Source organism: Triturus cristatus, chromosome 3_2, assembly GCF_964204655.1.
Source record: "Triturus cristatus chromosome 3_2, aTriCri1.1, whole genome shotgun sequence".
In the NCBI taxonomy this organism is placed as follows: Eukaryota; Metazoa; Chordata; class Amphibia; order Caudata; family Salamandridae; genus Triturus; species Triturus cristatus.
The window spans coordinates 984,064,215-984,082,882 of record NC_140584.1 but is presented as its reverse complement, the minus strand read 5'-3'; the positions used below and the strand labels follow the sequence as shown (position 1 = coordinate 984,082,882).

At 41.0% G+C, this 18,668-nt stretch overlaps 1 protein-coding gene across 2 annotated transcripts in view; it reads left to right on the top strand.

The window, feature by feature from the left end:
- ATP2A3 (ATPase sarcoplasmic/endoplasmic reticulum Ca2+ transporting 3) overlaps positions 1-18,668 on the top strand; it is a 469,813-nt gene that overhangs the window by 400,395 nt on the left and 50,750 nt on the right. For both annotated transcript variants that reach the window (XM_085649576.1, XM_085649575.1), the window contains exons 12-15: positions 287-412; positions 11,407-11,625; positions 14,963-15,298; positions 17,884-18,104. In XM_085649576.1, coding sequence (XP_085505702.1) covers positions 287-412; positions 11,407-11,625; positions 14,963-15,298; positions 17,884-18,104 — 902 coding nt within the window. The remainder of the gene's footprint in view (positions 1-286; positions 413-11,406; positions 11,626-14,962; positions 15,299-17,883; positions 18,105-18,668) is intronic.

Sequence of the window (18,668 nt, the reverse complement as noted above, 5' to 3'; positions counted from 1 at the left end):
AGCCGCCACATTTTGTGTCGTGCCACCGATCACATGTTTGGTGACTCCAATTCTTTTCTTAAGTGACTTACTTGACAATTGTTAGTCTATTGCACCTCTTTTGAATCAAAAAATATATTTCGGATTTTAGAACGCATAAGGCATTTTAAGGTTCTCTAGATTTTTTTTTATTTGGCTTGGTCCCCAGATTTACACACCTGATCATTGCGTAACATGTTCCCTCTATGTTGTTCACATCTTCAGGTATTGGAAAAACTGACGCGCTGTTGGCTTTTGCCCCTGCCAGGTTATCAAGCAGCTGATGAAGAAGGAATGCACCCTGGAGTTCTCCAGAGACCGCAAGTCTATGTCCGTGTACTGCTCCCCAGTCAGTGCCAGCGCAATGTCCTCCGGCAACAAGATGTTTGTGAAGGTATTGTAAGGAGGCCAGGCCTATCAGGCAAATGCATGACTGAGCTACTGACGCAGCCGGCGCGGCAGGACTATGTATGTGTGGCGTTCCAGTGGAAATTCAGCTGTGCCATCTATAGAGCTAAGCACGCTTCGTGAAGGCTAGTTCAAAAATAGCACAAATCCTAACTAATCATCCTTTACCAGAACATCACACCTACTCTCCCCGCTAACTAATACGCTACACCACTACATTTTAACTGCATTTCTGCTGTAGGTACGACCTTGCAATCTGGCTGCCTCCTCTTCTACTGGTTGCTCAATGTCATCCCTCTAACTTCATTAAACATGCCTTTAGCACGGAAAAGGTGTCCACAGCACAGCTGGGGAAGCTCAGACCAGGCCATACTAAAGGGTCCGGATCCCTTCATTGCAGCGCAGCAGTGGTTTAAATACATACAAGCAGTGCCCCTGCCAGCGCATCCAGTGATAGCAATGACACAACTAACCATCACACTACTACAAGTGTGACAATTGAGACTATTCAAGTCCCCCAAAGCTATAAAAATGGCTTGGGCGGCAGATAATAGTCATTCTTAATGTATATGTAATTCATCATTAATAGTTGTTGTGTTTACAAGTAAGGGCTGGTGCCGAGCACCCGAAACAACAGGCTCAAATTAAGCACTGCATCTAAGAGGCACTGTAGATTAAGGCGCTCTCAGGGCGAGGTCTTCCTTAAGGCGACTACAGGAAGCTGCATTATGGTACCACCACAAGGGGTCACACAAGGGTGTCTAATTTGAATAAATGTCCGTCAAATGTTCTTGTCGCTATGGGAGGTGGGGTACCGAGGCCACCAGAATAAAACATTGCCCGAGGTTTCAAGGTTCCTTGTGCCTGAGCCCAGTGATTGGCGCTACTAGAAAGGGTCAGTGATCAAGTGACTTCACAAAAACCTTAAAATTGGACTGATTTAGATCCAGGTTTGCAATAATGGAAATATTACAAACGTTAGTAACATAACACCTCCACGCAATACAACAGAATAATAAATGAAAAGATGTTGCAAACACATCTCGCGGGAGTGAATTAGAAGTGAATAACCATTGTCTCCACTTGCCTAGCTAGGGCTCTTGAAGTCAATGTTGATGCCCACATCCTGGGTATTAGATCTGCCCCTTGCTGGCGTGCACACCTTATTGCCATTGTCCTAATGTTCCTTTTTTTTGGGGGGGGGGGGGCAGAGTTTTATATAGCGCGAACTTGACCCGAATTGGGTATCAGAGCCCTTTACATAGCACCAGTTACGTTACATGAGGACACACATTCATTTTGGTTAGTCTCGGGGAGATTAAGAGATGTACCCAGAATCACAGGATGTTCAGCGTCATTCCTGAGACTCGAACCCGGTTCCCCAGATTCGAGGTTGGCTGCCCTAGCCGTTAGGCCAACTCCTTCCCCTCCTTCCTTTAGGCCTGGTATTAAAACAATTTGAAACCACAGGAAGGCAAAATAAAATTGTAATCTTAATAAAGCTTTTAGTATGTTTCACAAGGCATGTTTCCAACACATAGCTATCGACTCCTTTTTTTGCTCAAAGACATTGGACAAACGTCTACTGTGCATTCTGCATACAGCTAAACGATTCTGTCATAAATAGAGACCCTCTCAAAGAATAATACCGAATACATTGATTTATTACAAATTTTCTGTGTTGCTGGCTTGAGGATGTCAGAGCAGACCAGATTCCAATTACAAATTGTGAGTTAGAGATTACATAATGTTAAAGCAAAACAAAAATAGGCAGGTTCAAACACACATCGCACATTTACAACTAACAAGTGTGTGCGATGAAAGAAACTAGGTTGGAGAATACATCAAGTAGCATAATCTGAAACACACCTCAGAACATCAAAATAGCCTATGGATGGTATACTATTACCAGTATGGAAAGCTGTGACCTGCACCCCACCCCGAAATACAAATTAAAATCAACAGGGAAGATGGGGGATAGTTTCTTATGGATGAGTTTGGTGTTGCGTCCTACGAAGGAGCGGTTTTGCCTGGGAGGCAGGTGTGTTAAGTAGAGTTTAGGCGGAGTCATGTCTGTTGATTGTGTTTCTAACAAGAGAGATTGAAAAGTGTGGAAGTTATTATTTTGTGTTGTTCTGCATTTGCTGGAGATTTTGTGGACGTTTCACACTCCACCTCAAGGCCTAGCACAGGATGAGAGGCTTGTTGAACCAGGTCTCTCAGGACTTAATTTGTGCCGGTGGTTGCACGTGGGAGCCACCGGCACATATATTTGGGGACTGGCACTTATTTTTCTGCATCAGATATTTACTGACATCAAGAGAGGGTAAAACACACAAATTGGAAAGATGGAGGAAGGGAAAGAGGGAAAAACCTTCACAAAGGGAAAAGCAGGAAAATGCAAGAGTGAGATAACGGGGCAGGAAGTGTCTGGTAGTAGATTAAAGAGTTATCTGGTGGATTTAAGACTAGCAGCTTTGATATTTGGCATTCCAACAATTAAATGCACCGGCATCAGACTTCTGAACAGAGTTTCAGACACCAGCACTCTTTGTTTACAAATTAAACACTTCAGTCTCTGTAGCAAATCAAGGTTTTTGGATGTGATGAAGTCAAATGTTTCAATCCTATGTTTCACTGAAGATGTACAGCTTTGGAGAAGGCATTTTAGAGTGGCCTGATTATACTAAATGGAACTAGATGAAGCATGTATTTTGATGTGAAAGTTAGGTAGCATCTTCTCTTGTTGAGCTGTTGAGTCTTCCTCTGACCAGAGATTGTAGGTTGGTGTGGGCCTTTAGGTCATGACTCTGGAGAGATTTAGTACCATGTTGATCTTTTGGGTCTCTGTTCCTGGGCGCAGTTGGGATGAATGCCAGGGCCGGACTGGCAACAGCGGGCACTGGGCATGTCCCCGGTGGGCCGCCAGGGCTGGGGCCGGTTTTGGGCCCCTGGAGGACTGATTTTGTTAAAGGGCCGTTTTTGCAGCATAGCTGCAATATCGGCCGCTGTAACGAAATCGGCCAAAACCGACCCTGGCAAACTGCTTGGCCACACCCCCAACCCCCAACCCCCAGGGGGCCGGCCAAGCACTTTGCCAGGGACGGTTTTAGTTCCCAGTCCGGCCCTGATGAATGTAGAGCTTTAAGTGACTCCATAATCAAAGTTTCTAGGGTGAGATCGAAAAGGATGGCCTGGTTTCGATTTGAGAGATAACAAGCAATGAATTCAATGTAAGGCATTACCACAGTAACCGGCTTCACTGAGACTTGAGAGCGGAATGGCGATGAACACCATAGCAAAAGCTGTAGAGTGGCCCAGTGGGAGGGGTGCAGAACTGCCCCCATTAGCTACAATCTCACTTCGCCCGAAATAGAAACAATGGTGCTTTCGGTCCTGCAAAGTGGAAACCTGATTGGACTAAGTTAATAATGAAGTGCAGTTCAAGGAAGGATGAGAGTTGAGCGTTCAAAGCTTTTTCCAAAATGTAATTGGAATGGTAAGAACAAAACGGGCCTGATGCTTTTTTGGCCCTGCAGGCCCAGCTTTTTTTTCTAGTACACGCACCACAAATGTATGTTCCAGCAAGCTGAGACAGAGGCACTGGAGATGGAGAGATTGCAACTGCTGGTACAGTTACTGCCAGCAGAAGGGGAAAATGTGCACCAGACCAGAGTCCAGTAGGGACCTAGACTTAATGGCCTGAGGTGCAAACTTAATTTCTTTAATTGAGATGGTTTTAACATTGCTTGTGTGCTTCTGGTAGCTACCTGTAAGTAGCTCTCATGTGTGCAGCCCGGCCAACTACATTTGAAGCTTTTGCTTGGTTAAATTAGTACATGTATACCAAGATTGAAAAGTGCACATCCAAGAGGAAAATGTGTGCATTTTCAGAACCCATAATGTCTAAAAAATATTTCAAGGTGATAATTGAATGATAAATAATGCAGCATTAGGCGATTTATCACAAAAATTATCACCTTGATATTGTTATCTTGGCGCCGTTGCCATTGCCTGTACGTATTTACCAGCAAAGCCGAAGGGGCAGTATAAATATTAAAAAGTGTAGGACTCGAAGAGGATCCCTGTGGAACCCTGTAGTTGACACTCTTGCTTTCTGAACTCAAACTAAAGACGGCTCCTGCCTGTTTTCAGTTCGATGTGAAAGACTGCAGCCATCTTAGAACAAGCCCGCCTATTCCCATGTCGGCTAGTCTCTGAGAGTGGAGAGTCTGAGAAGCCGCGGTGAATGCTGCCGACAGATCTGCAAGAGTTAAGACGGCTTTCTAACCTTTATCCAGTGATATTTTAATGGATTAAGACAACATACTTCAAATTATACACCTACACTCTTGCAGCATGAACTCATTCTGTACTGAAAGTTGGTATGTGTCGCAAGTAAAGCTCAGTACTTGCTACAATTATGTTTTGTGCTACTCTGACCATGGTTGTTTTCGAAAGCTTACCAAAGGCAAACGTTAAGAGATCTAAAACCCTGGGGCTACAATCGTGTGTGCAAGAACCCAGAAGCCGCTTGAAAAGTGCGGCCCAGCGTTTATTTTCTGCGAGCTTCCCTGTGTGTCGTTTATCAATGTATTGCTAGTGTGGCAGCGCCACCCAGAGGCTGAAAGATAGACTGCACCTATTGTGTGTAGTTTATTAAGGTATGGTTTCAGCGATCCCCCTCATCATGTATCTGTTGTCATTCACATTTTTCTTCCGACCACTACAGCTTTCACCAAGTAGTAATCAGTCCGCCATTGGCTAACTTGACTGTTCGTGACAAAGTTCGGCTCTTTCACCACAACACATCCTCACACCAAGTAGTTCCCTTCAGCTAGCTAACTGTTTTTTTATTGGCAAGGGCGCAAGAATACAATTACAAACAAGCATTGGCATAGCCAATAGGTATTGTTTCTATTTATTACTGCTCTGTAGTAATGGCGGCACCTGTGCTTTAGCTTAAACATCCTGTATCTCTCTCTGCATTTACCTCTTTTGCAACTTGTCTTGCTTTTTATCCAGCATCTCTCTACATTCCTTCTCCCTGTCTTTAGCAGTCTCTCTACCACACACTGAAACCTTCCTTTACCTATATCTTCTTCTTTCGACCTCTGTCTTTTCTTCAGGGTTCCTCACATTTCTGTCTATACCTTATGTCTCTCACTACTTTATCAACTCTTTAGCTTTTGTTGAGCACACCCCCTCCAATCCTTCTTACTTAACAGAGACGGAGGTAGCCGTCTAGCCAAGAAGTGTAAACACAGAGAGATGACTAGAAGGACAAGACTTGGGAAGAGAAAAAGGAGAAAAATATCAGATTTCACCTGATGGTGCCTGATTTTCTCTTTGCAACAGGAATGACCATGTTGCAGGGAGATGTATGTGTTATTATGAATAGCAGTCAATTAAGGCTATAATTTCAAGTGCTATGTGCTTATGCCTAAATGTAATCTTAGGCACTAGACCACTGAATGCCCACTAAATTACCCCTACTGGGTTTGTGCTACAAGGGGAGGAACAGGCTTGTTAGGCACTGATGTGAATATGAGGGGACTCGATCTGCATCGAATAGGCATGCAGGTTGAGAAGGCGTCTTCATGTGTAGCCTTTATATTTCTCTTTATATTTTTCTACTTCAGGGATCAAGGCATGACATGTCGCATGTCCCTAGAAAGGCACTCGGACGCTGCCCCTATTCCTTGCTGTTGTAGGTGGTGTATCACATATATAAGTACATTATACATGTAAATCTCTTGTTTTAATATATTACTGGAACATTCTAACAGAAGAGGCATGTATTATGGAGACTTTTTAAAGCATGGGCAAGTGGGCAATTGTCCCGAGCCCCACTTTCCAGGGGACCCCTGGTAAAGTGATTGTGACAGTCGAAAGTTACACAAATAGGCATCCTAAATAATGGTTCGTATAAAAATCAGATTCTTTCTACGTTCGGCGTTAGCCAAGACCTTTTGATTTAAAAATAGAATATCTCTCTCTCTCTCTCTCTCTCTCTCTCTCTCTCTCTCTCTCTCTCTCTCTCTCTCTCTCTCTCTCTCTCTCTCTCTCTCTCTCTCTCTCTCTCTCTCTCTCTCTCTCTCTCTCTCTCTCTCTCTCTCTCTCTCTCTATATATATATATATACACATATATATTTATATATATATATAGTTTTTTCATCCATTAATGTATTATTCACTTGTAACACGTTTTTATTGTCCTCTTTCTTTTCTTCATTCTTCTTTCTTACCTTCTTTCTTGCTTTCCTTCCCTCTCATTTTTTATTACATTATTTCATCACTCCTTTCTTTCCCTCCGTTCATTCTTTTATTCCTTTTTAACTTCTTTGTTGCTTTCCTTTTTTGTTCCTCCTTTCTTTCTTTCCCTTCCTTTCATTCTTTCTTTATTTACTACCTTCTTTTTTCTTTGATTCCTTCTCTCCTACTTCCATTCTCTCCTGCTCTTTTTCTTTCTCTCTTGCCTTCTTTCATGCTTTTATTCCTTCTATCCTTTCTTACTTTCATTCCTTCTGTCTTGATTTCATTTCTTCTTTCCATCCTCCTCTTTCTTTCTTCCTTCTTTCTTCCTTACTTTTTCAGTATTTATCTTTCATTCTATTTTTCTTTCTCTCCTGCTTTCATCCCCTCTTTCTAGTTTTCTGTTTCTGTTCTTTCTTTCTTTCTGTTCTTTCTTTCTTTCTTTCTTTCTTTCTTTCTTTCTTTCTTTCTTTCTTTCTTTCTTTCTTTCTTTCTTTCTTTCTTTCTTTCTGTTCTTTCTTTCTTTCTTTCTTTCCTTCTTTCTTTCCTTCTTTCCTTCTTTCCTTCTTTCCTTCTTTCCTTCTTTCCTTCTTTCCTTCTTTCCTTCTTTCTTCCTTCCTTCCGGCTTTCTGTCCTTCCTTCTTTCTCAAAGGTAAGAGGTTGACATCCAATGGCACAGCGACTGGCTTTTTTAGGTCTGTGTTAGCCAAGACCTTTTGATTCTATTAAAATTATGTGTATAACATAGTTACTTATACTTCATCCATTTGTCTGTGGTTTTGTCAGTCACATTTTTCTCCAACCCACTTGAGCATGCGTCAAGGGGCAGTGTGTCACCATACATGAGCAATTGACTGACTTCACTATGAGTTACAGCATCTTTATCCAAAGCCTTTTTTTTAGATTTCCCAATGCCCGGCAGCTTCCCAAACAATAAAGGTTTGTAAAAACCATGACAAAGCAAAACAAGAATGGCCAAAAGGCTGGCGGACGATGCTAGATCTATTGACTTTGCCAATCCTTGTTTAAATGTACAGCTAGGCATCATAAAAAAAGTAGGCCCTCATTGTGAGTTCAATTCTCAAAAAACTACTCTTGGCGAGCAAATTTCCAAATTTTGCATCACTATTATCCACTCATTCACATCATGCCACTTCACCAGTCTAGGAAGGGAAATGCAAATGCATGTAAACATCAAATTTAATTTTTTAATTAAAACATCATAAGAATGTACATCAAATCACATAAAAAAATTATGAAACCTGGTCGTACAATAAATTTACACAATAAAAAACATCAAAGAGAGATATGATCAAAAGACATATATATTTGTCATTAACAGTGGTTATTCCGAAAGAATCAATGACAGTATTGGCAACATTTTATCTTATACAGTCAATACTTTGTTCCTCGAATGCAACCCAACAGAAATAATTATGAGTGGCCATCCATCAATCCTAATAAATGCACATTCCTCTAGGATCAGTATTTATCATGCAGATAAATGTCTCCAATTATGAGTTTTCCCCATTCAACTTAAGGGGGTCAGACTTACCAGCTATGGAACTGGGCTCGAAAGGGCTCTCCCTGTCACTGTCTCTCACAGGAGTTGAAGCAGCTCCTAGAGGTCTTCTGAGGGTTGCAGTCCTTCATAGTCGGGTCGTCAGCAAGAGAAACAGGCCTGTGGACTACAACCCCCATGAAGATCAGTCACTGTAGCAAACAAACTGAACAGGTGCTGTATGGCACACTGATAAGCTCCAGTTAGTTTATCGCCCAGTGCTTTGGGGGCCCGGTAGCATCCTCACGACCCCCATTCCCGCTCAAGCTACTGGAGCACGGGAGTTAAAGACAATACTGATTTTAACTCACCCTTATACCTCACCTACGTCTCCCCACCTATCTGTCTCTGTCCTTCTCTATCTCACAATCCTCATTCTATTTCACCATCTACCTCGCTCTACTTCACCTCTTTCTCTACTAGATCTATGTTGCTCTAATGTCTTTCTTTTCACTCTGTCTAATCTCTTTCTACCCTTCATTTCTCTCTATGCCTGTCTCTCTGCCTCAAGTCTCTTTTTCTGACCTGTATTTCTATACTTGTTCTTCATTTTATCCCCTTTCTACTTTATAGCTGCTCTCCTTGTATCTTTCTGTTTTTCATACTTCCTAAAGCCTCTCTATACGCCATCCTGTACCTCTCTCTGCATTTACCTCTTTTGTAACTTGTCTTGCTTTTTATCCAGCATCTCTCCACATTCCTTCTCCCTGTCTCTAGCAGTCTCTGTACCACACACTGAAACCTTCCTTTACCTAAATCTTCTTCTTTCGACCTCTGTCTTTTCCTCCGGGTTCCTCACATTTCTGTCTATACCTTATGTCTCTCACTACTTTATCTACTCTTTAGCTTCTCTTGAGTACACCCCCTCCAATCCTTCTTACTCAACAGAGACGGAGGTAGCCGTCTAGCCAAGAAGTGTAAACACAGAGAGATGACTAGAAGGACAAGACTTGGGAAGAGAAAATGGAGAAAAATATCAGATTTCACCTGATGGTGCCTGATTCTCTTTGCAACAGGAATGACCATGTTGCAGGGAGATGCATTTGTTATTATGAATAGTAGTCAATTAAGGCTATAATTTCAAGTGCTATGTGCTTATGCCTAAATTTAATCTTAAGATCTAGACCACTGAATGTCCACTAAATTACCCTTACTGGGTCTGTGCTACAAAGGGAGGAACAGGCTTGTTAGGCACTGAAGTGCTTGTTAAATGGCTTCATCGATGTTAGCTCAAGCACTCTTTTGGTACTGTTTGGTTGGCGGACACCAGGCAGCTTGAGCTTTCAGCTGTTTTTTGCATGCCCTTCTTTCAGAAAGTTTAACATATAATTAAATATTGTATATAATCGCAAGAGCTTGGATTAGATTGAAAATTCAAAGTGGTTCCAAAGGAGGGCCTCACAATGTAGACAAAATATCTTGCGCAAGTCCCCAAGAAACATTAGGATGTCACTGATATAATAAGGAAATTCTGACACTACTCAATTGGACCAGACTGACAGAAGCTGTGTGCCCCTCTGTTGTCTCAGGTAAAGCAATGCTGAATACACCACAGCAACAGCAAGCCGAGCTCATCTGCAAGTGAAAGCGGCTCAGTACCTCGTTAGTGGGCCATGCTCCTGCTTTAATAAGAATCAATGATTAACAACAGGCAAAGGAAATGCTTAACCTGGCAGCAGTTGGCAACAGGGAGAGCCCTTCTCAAGCAACACACTTGTCCAAGGTCTATGGATGAAAGTTAATTATTTAAGCATGTCTTTCAGATTGGCTCTCGCTTCATGGTTTAAAGCGGTTGAGCTGCCAAGCATCCCCATGTCATGTTTGATACCTGCAGTCATTCCTGCCTTCTTTTTAGCTTAGGAATGTTGCATTATTGGACTTGTAGTTTACTTGTTAAAGTTGCAAATATGAGCTTTAAAAGCCTATCGAACAAAATGTGCTCTTGGCTGAAAGTGTCAAACATGTCACTTTGCTACTTGGCACCTATGAAAGGAGTAGGCGGAAAATTCAAGAATTCTTGATGGACTCAGACTTTAGATGCCCCATCTAGTCACCTTTGGCGTGGATGATTGCGATTCTCTGCAGAGCTGACTTATTTTCCAAATGAATCTTTTAGTTTTCATATTCTTGCTCTCCTGTTCCAAGACCACGTTCGGTTTGTTACGAATATTTGATGTACTAACTTTTGCACAAAGTCAACCTTTCCATTAGTTTAGCACCCTATCCATAACATCGAAAAGGCTATTGGTTCTGCTCTATTTAAGCTGCCATCACTTCTTACTAACTTACTTCTTAATTCTAACTCTAATGTTGATACAAACTCTTAACCTTTTTCAAATTCCAAGCTTACATCTAAGCTTAATACTACACCTGAGCTAATTTAAGAATAAATTCAAAGGAGAGCTAGACTTACTGTTCGAAAGCTAACTTTGTCTTAAATTTAAATCAATTCAATATAATTACATGGCATTCAGAACAAATGTTACCTAACCATAACCCTAACTATTATCATAACCCTAAGTTAATTTAAATTTAAAACAGTAAGTTACCATAATCGTAATGCTAACCCTAATAACCCTAATTTTAAAGTAAATTGAATTAGACAAATGAGTTACCCATTTCCTGATCCTAATGTTAATCCTACATTTTAAAACAATACATTACTATATTCCTAATCCATAATTAAATTAAAACTAGGTATAAAAGTAGTCTTATTGTGATACTAAACTAACCCTAGTTTGATAATTTTAAATTATAAACAAATAAACAGCCTACCTTAAGGCCATCTTCAACCTGAAATAAAGTTAAATTATATTAAGTTATGTTACAATAAATGTCATTTATTACATTAAAAAAACAAAGGTGGCAGTAAAGATTATGTGGAAGTAAAGGTGCATAGATTCAGTTGTAATGTTAAAGTAACAGTGTGCACATGTAATGTTGCCAACGTAATGGGGATCAGCTAGTAAGATCACATTTGGTGCATTGTCACTCTGTCCAGATGATCTTTTCTGGTTAAAATGCATATCCTTTTTCTATTGATAATGCCTTTTACTCCTAGATAAATGAGAGATCCCATAGCCTGTGGGTTCACAGACTTAAAAAAGGTATCTCACCTTTACCAGTCACCATCCTTGTTCTATTGTTCTGTTCTACGTTGTAGGGTGCGCCCGAAAGTGTGATTGAGCGCTGCAACTATGTGCGCGTCGGAAATGCCAAGCTTCCTCTTACTCCCTCTGCAAGAGAGAAGATCATGTCCAAGATCCGGGATTGGGGAACTGGCATTGATACTCTGCGCTGCCTGGCTCTGGCGACGAGGGACACGCCACCAAAGAAGGAAGAGATGCAGCTGGAGGACGCCACCAAGTTCATTAATTATGAGGTGAGTGCTTCATGAGTGCAACTTTTAATCATATCATCAAGACGGTAACATAGCTTGTATTTGTTCAATATCTGTAAATTCTTGACGAATTGTGCAAGTAGATTACATATTAATAATGAAAGCAGCCTATGAGTTAAAGGCTTTAAACAGCAGTTTATGTCCTATACTTATATTTTCCCATCTGTGTTTTAAAGTCATACTCTAGCTCCCTTGTTACAGTCACTGCACACCTTGGTTTATGCAATGATCTCAACATTATCTATCCTAACACGTCATCCTTTTGGATAGAAGTTGGCAAACATATGTGTGTAAGAATGGGTTCTCCTATAGTTTAGATGTATAAGCCCATGGATATAGGGTACAGGAAAGCCCATGGGTATAGGGTTCAGGATACCTTTTCTGTACATAGCATTGTTAGATAATATGGCCCCCATACGACTTCAATTAACCACCGAGAGGATCTGCTACGGAGTGTGATTTCATTGATGCGGAGTCTTCTGGTGCTAAACATGTGGAAGACCGAGGTGGCTCCAGAGTGAATTTATGATTTGATACGTGAGGATTACTGGTGAGCTCTAGAGTATTGTAGTTAAGTCGCCGTTAAGAAAATAATCATTATATCCTAAACGTCTTGGTTGAAGGTTCCTGCTGCAATCCAGATAGATTGGCTGCGCAGACTAGGACGAAACAGGTTGTAAGCACAGGTTCAAGTAAGTGGACAGGTGGAGCGGTCTGTGAGTTACAAGAGACCCTGGACCAAAAGCTTGCTTATTTCTAGATAATTCTATGTATTTCTGGTACAATTCTAGAGAAGCCTCCAACTTTGGGTGACATTAATACTTATGAGGTATAAAAGAGATGCATGGAAGTGGGGTGAGTGAGGAAGAAAGTAAAGAAGGGTAGGGAATTCCCCTGTCTGTATGTAGGGTCTCATAAGTGTTTCATAAGGAGCTGGGTCTCCACAAGGTTAAGACCTGCACTGGGCTCACTGGGACACCGGTGACTACAGAGGCTTGCAGGGTGGCAGGGGTGTGGAAGGAGCTCAGAGGGCACAGTAGGAGTGCCTGGAAGGGTGGATGGCTTGGAGCCATGCACACTCTGATGCTCTTGGTGTTGCTCTTCTGGTTCCAGCAGATGAAGTGTATATGGAAGGAAGCTCAGGCTCATGAGGGCGAGATTCTTGTGCAGCCCTACAGCGAACTACATTATCTGCTTATCGGAAACCTTGGGCTTTGAATCAACTGTGGAGGCTTTATTAAGTATAAGAATAACCTACAGATTAAAATGATAAAAAATAAAACCTTGGGAGTAGGTACTTCAATATGATTTTGGCCCCCGGAGGTTTCAAGTACAACATTCTTGTTTGGAGTCTCCAAAGTTCCCCATCAAAAACCAATGTGTGGTTTGTGACTGGTGCAACATAGATCTGTACATTTCCTCTGTAGTGCAGGTGTAGCCAATGAAAGGTATAGGAAAGCTCAGTAGCTTTTGTGGTCTGATAAGAAAATGCCTTCGTAAAACCACCTACCCCGCTGAAGGTATGATAGATGGACAGGGTCTTCTCTGGGTACTCCTTCAATCTCATCGCAGTTAGAGCTAAAGAGCATCATTCAGTGACCAGTGGAGATAACAGAAGCTTCACGCTTAAGACTAGTGACACGGTAGAGACAAACTGGGGTACGAGGTAAGGCCTAGCGGAAGGCTTCAAATTACTAGCACAGTCGATCTAGATTCTAAGAGATGTGTGTATATATATGTGTGTGTGTGTATATATATATATATATATATATATATATATATATATATAATCTATTATAGAGGTACCTGGGCTGTGCACTGTTAATTCTTTGTGATGAAGTTGTCTTTAAAGAGGTTTGTCTTCGACTCCTTCCTAAATTGAGATGTGTTGGGTTAGTCCTTATTGATAAGCTTATGTTGTTGTTCCATATCCTAGATGTATAGATGGGAAAGGCTTACTGCCTTGTTTGTAATTTTTTACACTTCTACCTGCTCTCTGATTGTGTGTTGGCTGAGAGTGTGCAGAGAAGTGTACCACCAGAGATGGTGAGCTTGCCTGCAGTATGCCCTTTGAGTGCTGGTAGTGATGGTGTGGTGAATGATGCAGCTATTTTTGAAGAGGGCGAAGGCCAGTACCAGAATCCAATGGAGTTCCATCTGAGGCGGTGGTGATGTGATCATATTTTTTCAGGACCTGCAATGGGTTAGGCTACCCTTAGGAGATCTGGTAACTTTTAGTTTAGGGGGGCTGGTGGGTCTCAGAACTCATTTGAATAGACGTAGGAATGAAAATAGTTGTGTAATGTTCAAATAAGAATGATGAACACACACAAGCACATAAAAATAATAGGAATTGGAGCAATGCAATTACGTTGCATAACTCCCTGGTCCAAGAGAAGGAGAGAAACATGTTTTATGCATGGACTGCAGAACGGGCATCAGTTCGCTCAGGGAAACTTTATGTAATGTTGCTGATTGCAACATTATGACATTCTGCTGTTTCGTGATATTTTGTGCTTTTGTGTGCATTTGTGAGAGAGGATGCTGCCCTAGCCTCATATGTTCCTTTAAACATGTAAAATCAATTACCAACCCTCACCACAGGATGGCATAATTCCTGCTAGTTGTCTACAGAAGATACGTACACCCTAAGATTTCAGATTATTATTAAGGCTTTGCTTTCCCAAAAATATTTGAGTTAGTAAAAATCCAACACAATATAAACTCAAAAAATGGCTAAAGTAGGGTAAGAAAGGACGAGGAAACTAGAAAGAATCGGAGCGAAAGAAGGTCTTCAAAACAAAATAGGGGGAAAGGAGAAAGAACAAAAACAAGATTGTGAATAGGGTGAAGCATAAAAAGACAGATAAAGGAAAAAGCAGTTAGGTGGATACGCACAAATAAGGAGAAAATAATAGAAAGGTAAAGATTGAAACAGGTAAAGGAGAATGGGATACAGTGATAATTTTGCAGTGAAGAAGAACAAAGTAAAGACTAGGAGAAGTACAAAAATAAGAATACTCTTGTGAAGTTAACATTTTTAACAAAACAAGGTACAATTATCTGTAGGGGAGGCCAATTAATTATTCTTCTCTCAATTAGTAGCATGTAGTTGGCAGCTGTTAATTGCTTGATTGAACTCCTTTTCTCCACCACATGGTTTCATTGACATCAGAAAAATATAACTACAAATTATTAAAGACGGAATTTCTCAATAATAAGGGACCAGAGAAGTTATTTTTTCTTAATCAAAAGAAATGGGAGGGCCTAAAGAACTTGATGTTGGGTGCAATAAAACTTTGTTTTATACTCTTTTCAGACCAACCTAACATTTGTTGGATGTGTGGGAATGTTGGACCCTCCCCGAAAGGAAGTGAGCGTCTCCATCGAGATGTGCCGAAAGGCTGGTATTCGGGTCATCATGATCACCGGCGACAATAAAGGCACAGCCATAGCCATCTGCCGGAGGATTGGAATCTTCTCAGAGCATGAGGATGTGACGGACAAGGCGTATACTGGGCGGGAATTTGATGACCTTCCACCAGAGAAGCAACGTGACGCCTGCTGCACTGCCCATTGTTTTGCCCGCGTTGAACCATCTCACAAGTCCAAGATAGTAGAGTACCTGCAATCTTTCAACGAAATCACTGCAATGGTGAGCCCATAGTTGTTGAGTGTTTGTAAGTGCTGGTGTTTATTGAACCAGTTGTTGATGGAGGGCGTCCAGATTATGAAATGGCTCAAAAGAAGCAAAGATTTGCTGCCTCTGAATGTCAATCAAAATAGATAGTTTATAGGCTTTTGTCCTTTGATCTTTCCAAAGGCCAAGATGTCCTTTGTGCTTTCCTTAGGTGGAAATGTCCTCATCTCCCCCAGAAACTAAGAGGACAGGTTACTCTTTTCTTTCATTGCTTTATTCTCTTTAGTTGATGGGCATGTCACTCTTTGCTGACATTCAGTTCAAGAGACAAGCTGCTGGCAGAAAGGAGCCCTGGCACAACTAAAGTCTTTGCTTTACTGAACATAGAGACAGTTGGGAAAAGCTGAAGGAGATAACAGACTTAATAGAGAATAAGTAACTAAGTCCAGCCGGTGTTTATTATGGGATATGTGATAAAGAATCTATATTGCCTGCATAGTCCTTACTGTGGCCAACAAGGCACAGACCCATTGAGTTGAAAGGGATGATGAGAAGTGATCTTGGCAGTAGTAGGCAGTTCAACTTCTATGTTAAAAATGAATTAAAAGACAAGGCTAAAATTGTGATTCTTGGTGAAGTTGGACCTTATGTAAGACATGAGTAAGAGAGAGTTTCCTCCCTGTGTTTGCAGGTGATAGCCATAACAGTAGTGTTTATACTTATCCTCCAGATGCGAAAGCACTCTTTATTTTAACATTTTAAGCGTTTCCCAGTCTAAAATGTTGAAGCAAAATCCCTTTTAACAGCTACTACCAAGATATCCATTACGTATGTGAATCCATTGAATGTGGGTAGTGATGTTCATCCAGCGGTTGTAACCATGCCACGGCCTAATGAGACCACACTCTGCATAACCTCCCGAAGGTCTCATTGCTAGGTTTATTTTCTCTAATAGAGAGAGAACCACCACTATGTACAGGTCTATACGAACAAGTCTTCCAAGTTTCAAGTATACTTGACGGTGTTGGCAACATGGAGTTGTAACTCAAACTCCACTTCCTCCAGTTTCATTGGGAGGAGTGTAACTCGGAAAAATGCTTCCTTTTGGACACTCAAAATTCCAATACATATCTCCCGCTTTATTGGAATAATAATTGCATTCTGTTTTAGTTTTCTTTTTAGAACGTTTGAGTATGTTCTATGATCAGTAATGTTCATCTAAAGTGTACCCCTTTTTTTGTGGGTTCGAGTTCTGTGGATGTTGTGATTTATACATAGCACTGGCAGTAACATATTTCTTCATTCCCCTTGACTTGGCAAAGAAGCAAATGGGTCACAGGGAGATAATGTTATGTGCCCAACATAATATGTGCAAATGAGCAAAGAAGTATTTACATGTAGGCTTATTGTTCCGGGCATCTGGAATTGGGTAGTAATGGTGCATCTGCCAAACTCTTGGTTCTCCTGCCTCTTGAGAACTGTTTTCTGGGCCAATGTTAGCTTTGCCTCTGAAGCTCCCTCAAGACTGGTCAGCTACCAGCATTTAGCACTGGTGTGACATCAAAAGCTGTCCCTTTTTAAAGTGCATCCTTATGACAACATGCCCACCGTGTTCTTTCCTGCCCTGGATTGCCATGCACAACATGGCGGCCCGGGCAGTAAAAAACAACCTGTATACTCACGATGTGGGAGAAAAATGACAGCATGCCAGGGTCATTCATTGTACGTTTTTAAAAAATGAGATAGATACATCAAACAATGCTGTGCCGGCAGATTTTTTTATTTTTATATAAAGCTTTTGTTTTGTTTTACTGAACAAGAACACATGAACAATTTCACAGTGATAAATCCTCAGCATGTATAACTTAATCATGGTCCTGCTTGTTTATATTATTACGCACACTCCTAGTCAGTAATTTACATAATATATGAAATATAGCATCTTCTGGACATGCTTCCACCATGAACCCAGGACCTTTTCATGTTTCTTTTCACACCTTTGCAGGCAGTTTTAATTTTTTTTTAGTTTTATATAGTGCGAACTAGACCCGAGATATCGGGTATCAGAGAGCTTTACATGAGCACCAGTTTCATTACAGATGGACCCATTAATTTTTGTTAGGCATGGGGAGATTAGGGTATCTGCCCAAAATCACAGGTTGTTGAGCGTCGTTGCCGAGGCTCGAACCCACTTCCCCAACTACAAGGATCGACCGCTCCAGCCGTAAGGCTACATCCTCTCCCCAAGTTTGTTCTGTTTTCACACAGAAGTCTATGCTTCTCTTTCATGTACTGGGGGAGGTGATTTGTTACATCCCCAGCAGCACACAGTATCCCTTTTGGCCAACAGGAAGCAGAAATGAGTTTGATGAAAAAAACTCAGCCTTCTGAATGTGATCTGTAAATATGATGTGAAGGCTGTGGCAGGTGAGATGGTGTCTGTCCATGAACGTCTGAAGGACGCCTTCTCCATTTAACTTAGAACTAACATCATCTTAAGAGGAGTAGCACTTTCCTGTGCCATTGGATGCCCACGTTGTTTTATTATGCAGACAATAGGGGATCTGAAATATTGCTTTAAATAAATGTGTTTATTTTAGACCGGTGATGGAGTCAATGATGCCCCTGCCCTGAAGAAGGCTGAAATCGGTATAGCCATGGGCTCCGGCACTGCTGTGGCAAAATCTGCAGCTGAAATGGTACTTTCAGATGACAACTTCTCCACCATTGTGTCGGCTGTGGAGGAAGGCAGAGCAATCTATAACAATATGAAACAGTTTATACGCTACCTCATCTCATCAAATGTTGGTGAAGTCGTTTGGTAAGAACTTCAAAAAAATCTATTCTCATAATATAAAGTGCAAATTGTGATATCCCAATGTTGACTTATAAAGGCAAAATGTATTCTTTCCTTCCAAATCTAAATAAAAGGGCTTCCTTAGCTACTCATTGAGCCATTGGTCAGTAGAGTAATTTCTACACAATAATACTTTATTGCCTTTTCTAACGACTTGCAGTAGGATTGTTTGTGAATCTCCATAGATAACTATCTCTGCTGTCAAACAAGATGGCATCATGTATCAAGCTTCAGTAATTTCAAAAGGGCAAGTTTTAACAGATTCTTTTAAAATCAATTTAGAAATAAATACGGATTGGTATAGCATGCCTTCAATTTAATTTAGGAAATGTAAGAACAGTGAACAGCTGAGTTAGTGAATGTTCATGGTATCTGTATTTTTCTTTTCAGAAAATGTTATCACTTATCAAAGTAGGTGCCTTAACACAAGAGTAACAATGTGGCACATTTAATGATACACACCTCACATGCATTAACTACAACCAATTTAATAAGGAATTTGGTTTGCCCTCATTTTGTTATAGTACA